This window comes from Sander vitreus, chromosome 16 (assembly GCF_031162955.1).
Source record: "Sander vitreus isolate 19-12246 chromosome 16, sanVit1, whole genome shotgun sequence".
Classification (NCBI taxonomy): domain Eukaryota; kingdom Metazoa; phylum Chordata; class Actinopteri; order Perciformes; family Percidae; genus Sander; species Sander vitreus.
This window is the reverse complement of record NC_135870.1, coordinates 29,829,737-29,838,635: the sequence shown is the minus strand read 5'-3', so window position 1 is coordinate 29,838,635 and position 8,899 is coordinate 29,829,737. Positions and strand designations below refer to the sequence as shown.

Sequence of the window (8,899 nt, the reverse complement as noted above, 5' to 3'; positions counted from 1 at the left end):
CAAACAAAGATGTTTTCTTGTAGTCTATAGGATGGGATTTGTAGGCCGGGACGTCTCTGCAGCACCACAATACTTCATTCAGAATGGTTTGAAGAGTATTACACCCCCCCCCCATTGATCTCTACAGTAGCTAAACACGGGTGTAACCCTGAGACAGCTCTGGTTGAGGAACCCTTCTCCTGTGAACAGGGTGAGAAGAGGGAATGTTAAGAAATGGATGTCAACACTTTCACTTGAAAACTGGTTTTATTGAATATAAATCTCTGTTACAGTGGCCATCAGGTGCTGCTGCTGTAAGTTAAGTCAAAATGTGAGCCAAAGAGGGAAAAAAAAAAAAAGCTTTGTATGATTACAGTCATTTTTTAGATTATGCTGCTCTAGCTGTGCCATGGAAATAAAGACACTAGGGGTGGATTTAAATAATCTTCTGATAAATTATTGTAAAGCGTTATGAATGAAGTGCATCTGGAGGGGACATGGTTGGTATCAGTTTATAACACTTTTACAAAGTTCTATGAAGGCAATTGATACCTGATACACTGGGATCAAAGAGTGAGCTTACCTCGGGCCCCCGGTAGAGATAAAAACTGAACTTTATGTATGTAATATCTGACAGAAAGTAGTATGATCCCCTCAGACTAGCATCGTGGCTTTGTACTGTGACAGCTATTGTCCAGAAAGTATAAAGCACTGCGTCAGGCACTAATATTGGCACAGATAACACGTTCCTAAACACTGAGCACCCACATACAGTCAATATGATGTCAAATGTCTTGAAGTTAAATATATGGCTTCATAGTCTTTACACACACACAAAAAAAACGTATTCAATACATTTCATAGCTCAATCTTTAGAAAAATAATGTTTCCCCCCCCCACTCTGATTTGTTCCATCGCAAAGTTAATTTTTCCAAATCTAAACTTTAAAACTTTTTGATTTCATTGTCCATATTTCAGATTTAAACAGTAAGACACGTCACATACTAGATATGATCCGTCAGACCTCTGCTTCACTCACACATCGTGTCTCTTTGCCTCTAAACAGGTTCACACGCACACAAAACATCGGCATAGAAAAGTTGCATAGATTACACACCAAGTGCACAGAAGCCTAAATCGTAGCAGAACTTATTGGCAGGATTTTGTTATTTTACGAAGCCACGCAGCATGTACACAACAAAGACATGCAGTCCAGATAAAAAGGACGAAGAAAGAGAAGAATATATTGAAAAGTATAGGACCGCATGTAATCAAAAGCACAGATACCTCAATAAGGACTTAAGGTATACCATATATATATATTTCTGTATTATCAAAATTCATAATCATTGGCGTCATTACATTTTTGCCTTTGGAAATTAAACACAGAAACAGATTGATAATAACCCTCCTGATGCATCACTGTGGAATTGGAGTCAATCTGCCTAATGTTACGTTTCTGCTGAAGCATGAAGCCTCCTCTCCCTACATGGAGCTGGGGGAAGGTCCTGAGCATTCCACGGATCACTGTTGCATTACCGATGTGTGTGTGTGTGTGTGTGTGTGTGGTTCACGCAGACACACATACACACACACACACACACACTCACTGTTCCTGGCCGTCCTCCCGCAGCTCTGAGGGCAGGAACTTGTACTGCTGCTGTCGGATCATGGCCAGCCTCTTCCTGGCCTCGTCCAGCTCCCTTTCTTTCCGCAGCATCTCCTCCTGAGCAGCGATGATCTAAGGAAAAACGCAGGCCGTCAGCTTCCAATCGCAAAGGCTAAATGTAACGGCTGACTGTGCCAGTGTTTTCCCTGGCTGACTTGTACAAGTCTTTTCTTCTTTGTAAAAATACATACATCTAACCTGTGTGGTTTTTTATTATTAATGCACAACAATTACAAAAGCAGTCGTCACTGTAAATCTAAAAAATAAACAAACTAAATAAGAATCAAAGACATAAAATAATGCAAGTTACCGTAGTATGTTTTCTTTAGTAAGTTATGTCAAAACTAAATATTTTCAAATTTTTTATTTATAATGCACTTTGGAATTTTTTTGTATTTATTTGACCGTTTGTTTCTCTTTTATATCTGTACTTACTTGAAGTAGTCATGTATGTACATACGTACATCCAGTATTTAGGGCTGCTGTTTGTGTGTGCTCCTGCTGTGTGTGTGCGTGTGTGTGTGTGTGTGTGTGTGTGTGTGTGTGTGTGTGTGGGGGGGCTCTTTGACTCACCTGAGCGATCCCTCCCACCATCTTACTCTTGACCACCACAGCCTGGTCATCCTGGGCATCAAATGCCGCTTTCTGTGCTGCTTTCACCAGGTTATCAGAGGCTCTCTTCACCGCATTTCCAGCAGCCTGTAGAGACACACAGGATTTGTTTTGTTGCGATAAACAACTTTAATCTCTTATTTTTTTAACAACATACATGACACACAACTCGCAACGTGAACTAAAGCAATTGGCCGTCCACTGTCTTACATTTCCAACAATACGGCGTGTCTTTCAGACCAATTCTAAACAACCTGCAGGGAGTTCAATAGAATCGACGCATAATCTTGAACTGAATTAGGCGCACCCTCGTATCGTGACATAGTTTTCATTGTCCTACAGATTCTGTCCCACTTCTAGAAACACACATTAAACAATGAAGTTGAGTGTGTCACTCTTAATATTGAAATCAGTAAACTGACAAAAAAAAAAAAAAAAAGGCTTTTCCTGGAGGCTTTTCACGGTTGAAAGTTCCAGAAAAAGCTACTGAGAGGACCTTTGTGATCTTTTGTCAAACTATAAAGAATAAAGGGAAGAGAAGATGAATTCTAAAAGCAATGCTTAAAGAGTTTCCGACCTGGACCCTATGTTCCTATGTTTTTGTATGTAAGTGACTGATGGGAACAACAATCTTTGACATTGGTCCAGTGTTAGGCAAGCCCTGCAGTCGGCAGCAGCGGAACAAGCTGCAATGTAACGTTAATGGGTAATTGCGAACCATTTTTTACCGTTCTCTGAAAGTTCTGTTTTTGACACTGACAGACTCAGATTATTATTCTAAGTGTCTGACAACATGATGGAAAGGATTTCTGAGGAGGTCGACCTTTTTGTTAAAGAGCAAGATCCTTTTAGTTTAACATGAAACAGCCCCGAAATCACCATCGCCAAAACCACCAGACTCCATGTAAATAATCAGTAATTTTATCATCGTAAAACACACTTCATTCAAAGTGGACAGAAACTAAATAAAACTATGAAAAGCCGTCTTGGTTCATCTTTCCACTGTTCCAACAATCACCACTCTGGTTTGGTTCATATAAACCCTTAATTCACCCATTTAAATGTGGAAATATGCTGGCTCTATTCATGCTAAAAGTACTGATTATTTACATGGAGTCTGGTGGGTTTGGTGATGGTGATTTCGGGGCTGTTTCATGTTAAACTAAAAGGATCTTACTCTTTAACTAAAAGGTCTATCTATGTAGGGATCCTTTCATAATGTTGTCAGACACTTAGAATAATAATCTGAGCCTGTCAGTGGCAAAAACAGAACTTTTAGTGGACGCTAACTGATGGACGCATTTGCTTTGTATGTTTACACTGCAAACAGACTCATGAGACTTGAGAGAGCAGACACATTAACTGTGCTTTCTGTGAACAGCAACTCCTGGAAAGGGAATGGTAACTTCCACCAGTGCTCAGAGAGAAAACCATAACAGGTTTTTTTTCCCCCCTGCTCAGTGCCTGAGAATAACTGTAAAAGGCAACGAGGAGCAGCCTGCTGTACTCCAGTCAACGCCAAACATTTGTCTCATAGGGCAGCTCGGCTACAAACAAAGAGGAGTTCTCTCCTTTTGCGGCTTCACAGGCTGAAATCAGACACTGAGCGGAACTAGAGGATGGTACCGTCACACAGACATTAGTGAATCCTTCTCGGCTGGTTTATCTTTGGCTGGAATGTTACTGTTATTCTGGCCCTGACATACAACATAACACTGTGATCTCCCTTCATCAGCTGTACTGTACACAGAGGCCAGACACTAAACTGGGACTGTCACAGGAGGGGGGCTGATGGTCTAAAAATGCACATCAAATCCATTGTTAAAAGAGCAACTCAACACCCTGTTTAACTGAAATATGCTCTTCCAATACAAATATTGGAATTTAATTTAGGAAATTCTCAAACAGTAAAAATGCCTTGAGTCTGTAGGCAGAGTTGTCCTTAAATGTAAGTCATTGTAAGGATTCTATTCCTGCAAAACAAAATGAAAGAACAAAGTAATGTCCCTCAGAATTTAGTGGGGTTTCTGAATGTAAGTCTTTTTTTTTTTTCACTGCTTTGGTTTTCTGCCTGACGGTTTGTAACTCAGAACTATCCGAGAAGCCGTCATTGGAAACGGTTTGGAAAATGTTTGGCTGGCACTTTCAAAACAAATACCTGGCAGGTGATTGGATGAACCATCTGTCTATCAATCTCTTGCTAAAGCCAGTCGAGAGAAGAGTGAAAACACATTTCCCATCGAGAAAAGCCTTCAGTGCCGTTCCTTGCTCTTCTTTCATTGACGAAATGCTCTCCAGTCCGGGTAGAACTGATGCTGCTGCAGCGTCTACGCTAACCTCTTTAGGAACCGCCATTGTTACGCCTCTCCGTGTCGTCACACACCCCTAAACGACAACTGTACAGTAGCTGCCAGTCAGTAGCTCCTCACCGGGCGCTGATGGGTCCGAGTCACGGAGGCTCGGACACAAACGCATCACTTAAGCCCGAAAAGACGGAACTACTTTCTACCAAAAGTATGATCCCATTTCCAATATTGATAGTAATACAAATACATATTCCCCATGTCAAACTATTCCTTTAATTGTCATTTAACTAACGTGACAACAAGGCTATAGCCATTTGGATTACCATCTTGGAATCTTTTGGAATAACATGCTAACACAGGTTGTGTGCTAAACAACACTGCATTATTCGGTGATCAAAATAAAATGGCAACTCCGTGCATGAGCCGTTTCTTTCCCTCGACCACGTGCTGCCATCAGCCAACAGATGCACCTTTCCTCAGATAGTCACACATTCAACGGAGAGACTGTACGTTACTCAGCACTTAATTACAACCTTAAAGAGCACCACGGGCAAAGAGCGAAGAGAGCAAATGCTGCTGGTGTAATCATAGAGCAGGGTTAATGTTTCCAGTTCTGGTGCCATGGGCGGACTGGTGGATTGTTTCCAGAGCTGTAGACATAAGTGTATGGGAATTACTGGGGTGGCAGCTGCAGGCCCAGAAGAGGAGGAGATAAGCCACTGCTGATTGGATCAGAGAATATGAGATGGCCCGGGCAGGCTGATGTGCTCACAGCTAGCATACACACAGCCTTAAATATAGTATTTTTGGGTGGATGAGGTGACAGGAGATACTTGTAGTTTGTGTTATGTCTTGGGGAATGACTGCATCAGTTACACATAAAAGGTCAAGCCCTCTGCGCTACTTTATCATCAGTGAATCAGTGCTTTCAGTCGAGGAGGAAAAGAAGCACTCCACCAATTTTACATATAAAGTAGGGCTGTGTAATTAATCAAAATTGTAATCGTGATTACGATGCCGGCTCCTAACGATCACAAAAACAGAGTAATCGAGAAAAACGATTATTTTGCACGTAAGGTTTTGCAAGTGAACTGTAATTTTGTCTTGTGTTCTGAATGAAAAAAAGAATGTTCAAACGGTTCACGGTGTTTTCAGTGTTCGTGTGTTTTTTTTTAAGTTCAATCATTTAAAAACACCTTTCCCAAAGGCAATGAGTAATCGTTAAATGATCGTGATTTCCATATTGACCAAAATAATCGCCACTATGATTTTTTTCCGTAATCAAGAAGCCCTAATATAAAGGTGAGTTTACTGGCAGGCTGTAAAAACAATATCATTATACTTTCATCGTGTTTAGTGTTTATACTTATTTTAATGTCTTATAATTTCTATGGCTTTAGTGTTTACTTTATATATATATATATATTACTGTAAAATGATTCATATCGTTTTAAACCCTTTACTTTTTAAACTACCCATATTTTATTTGTCTTAGTGAGTCTCTAAATCCACCTCACTTTCCAGCACTTTGAATTGCATTTTGCTATGTTTGAAAGGCGCTATATAAATAAAGCTTGATTGATTGATAGTGATGTCATCAGGGTGAACTTAGCTTGGGCTTGGAGCCCAGATCCCCAGGAAGTGCTGGCCTGCGAAGCAAATTGAACATACAGCAGTGGCCACGTGACAACTCCTGGACCGTCACGTGATGCCCTCTGGTCCAAAAAGACTGTTTCCTACATGAATACATTTTATTTCAGCGTCCCATCCCCCGCGAAATGACTCCTTTCACGATCAGAATTGGATCCATTTGGTCCGACAACATTTGGAAAGTCTAACAGAGTTGCACGATAAAATCATTTAATCACCAATCAAGTTAGCGGTGCGCTAGTCTATATCCACGACGTTCCTCTTCTGGGATTGCTCGGTTACCTTCCGCTTCCTTTGTGTCGGCGTTCTAACCTCTGGTGGATTTGTGAGGACTATGGTTAACTGCTCCTCAGATCTCTGCAGGGTAAATCCAGACAGCTAGCTAGACTATCTGTCCAATCGGAGTTTTCTGTTGCACGACTAAAACTACTTTTGAACGTTCACATGTTCCACCAAAACAAGTTCCTTCCTGAGACTATTTAGCAGAGGCACCGTGGCTCCGCCCGGCTGTGATTGATTTAAAGTAATGCCAATAAACCAGAGCACGTTTTTCTCACATCCCGGAACGCGGACTAGCCAGACTCTCCTTCGCAGAGCTGTGGAGGAAGGTCTGGCAAAGTGAGACTAGCGGTGCGCTAAACCGAAAGTAGCTGAATTGGAGGGCGTAAGTCTCTAGTGCGCCTGCCCTATGGACCACATGATGAACCATGATGAACTCCCATAGGAATGAACGGGGCTCCGCCTGTAACGCTGTATCCAGGTCTTATTTTACATCATACATACACATTGGAGCCTTGAAGTTTCTATCCCGAGTTACAAACTTCTAGCCTAGAAATCTAGACCACCCTAGCAGCAGCAAATGTAGTTTTCAGCCAGGGTCGTCTAGCAACTCTCCGTTGGCTGGCGAGCTGGAAAAACCAAATTCTGGTCAGGCCAATCACATCGTGTATAGAGTCGGTGGGCGGGGCTTAACATAATGACGGCAGAGTTGCGACGGTTCCGCGTGAATTCCCTGCTACTTGAAAACAAAGAAGATGGCTGCTGCTGCTGGAGAACAGCGGTCTTTGGAATCGGCTTTGGCCGCGACTCTGGAAGACTTGGAGTTCAGCTTTTCTTTGAGAAAAGAACAAAGAACGGCACTGAAGTCATTCTTAAAAAAGGAAGATGTGTTCAGAGTTTAAAGTGTAATCTATCAGCTAGCGTTGCTCTGATTGGTTGTAGTGCTATCCTATTGAGTGCAGAGGGAATTTGAAAGACAACCGATGATCCCGCCCCTCGGATTGAGCTCTGTCAATGGGGAGTTCCCAGACCCAACATCTGGATGTGGGTCTGGCTTGTTGGCTTGGCTGGCTTATCAGGCTAACAAACTTCAGGTGTGAAATACAAGTTTGAAACATGTGGCCATTTACCAGGCAACCAAAAAGATGATAGGAAATGTAGTATGCGGTGTGTTTGGATCTTTGGTCATATAAGAGACTACAGGTCAGGATATCTCAGCCTCTTTTTTCCTTATTTTTGTCTCATGAGAACTTTATGGAAATGCAATGCTAGATCTCTGGTGTACCTACGGCTGCAGCTACCACTGAGACTCTGAGGTCACGTCCTCTGATGTAACATTCTACAATTAAAAACTAAACTAATAGGCTGATTCCAGTGTTTTTACACTAAATACATTATAGTACTATTTCTCAACAAATTTCATAGTTTTCTTCCTTGCATTGTGGAGAGTGCTAAGGCCATCATGTTGGGAAACAACATAATTACTTGACAAAAATGTAAATGAAAAATCTAAATAAGTAAAAGACTTTCCTTTTGTAGTCTGGTTAGAACTGCATGCAGCGGGCTTGAGGAGAGCTTTGACCTCAGTATGTCTGACATCCTGGCTACGGTCCAGGAAGTGTCTCATTAAAAATAGTGAAATGCAGCAGCATGTAAAAGGCACTCTTACCTGTGCTAAATATAGAACACAGTAATCCTGATGTAGCAGCTGTACAGATCATGCAGCTCACCTGTAACCCTAAACACTCAAACTGGGGCCTATTAATAGACTATCCAGCAGCTGTTGCAGTATGACTAACGTTGTGATGTGACTATTGTTCCCTCAGCAGGTACTGTCGGTCTGACCAGGCAGGATTACAGGGTGAGGGAGATCACTTTGGACCTAACCCTGGCTTCCCTGGCCTCAAGTTCAAACAAATGCTGTTGCAATGGTAACCGATGCAGATTCCTTGCCTCTATTTTCAGCATAATTACTTAAACCTGGAGCCTAGTTTCCCAGGTATTGGTGACTAAGTGAATAATGTGAACAAAAATCTTTGAAATTGGTCCAGTATTGGGTGAGAACGCTGTAACCGGCAGCCACAAACCAGGCTTCAATGTGATCATACAGGGCAAATGCGCACAGTCAATGAACATCCAGTAAAAGTTCTGTTTTTGTCGCTGACAGGCTCAGTCTCGTTCTGAAATCTCGCGAGGTATCGTGCTGGGAGACTCGAGTGGGTAGAGAGGAGTTCCTGGGTATTGTGGAGTACAGAAACCTTTGTGTTGTATAAAACACTTTCTCCAGAACCACTGTACTACGAAATAACTTACAGAGGGACCCCCAAGCACTTAATATGCAACTAACTGTGTATTAAACACTGTACTACTACATTTACCTGACAGAATGCTGCAGATTCAGATT

General features: G+C 41.9%; 1 protein-coding gene across 1 annotated transcript in view; it reads right to left on the bottom strand.

Annotated features, from left to right (window-relative positions):
* Nucleotides 1–227: 227 nt before the first annotated feature.
* Nucleotides 228–8,899, bottom strand: part of tln1 (talin 1) — a 110,434-nt gene continuing 101,762 nt past the window's right edge. Inside the window, exons 56-57 of the mRNA XM_078272017.1 lie at nt 2,222–2,347; nt 228–1,720 (exon numbers count right to left, since the gene is read on the bottom strand). Of these exons, the coding sequence (XP_078128143.1) occupies nt 1,586–1,720; nt 2,222–2,347 (261 nt within the window). The 3' untranslated portion in view covers nt 228–1,585. The remainder of the gene's footprint in view (nt 1,721–2,221; nt 2,348–8,899) is intronic.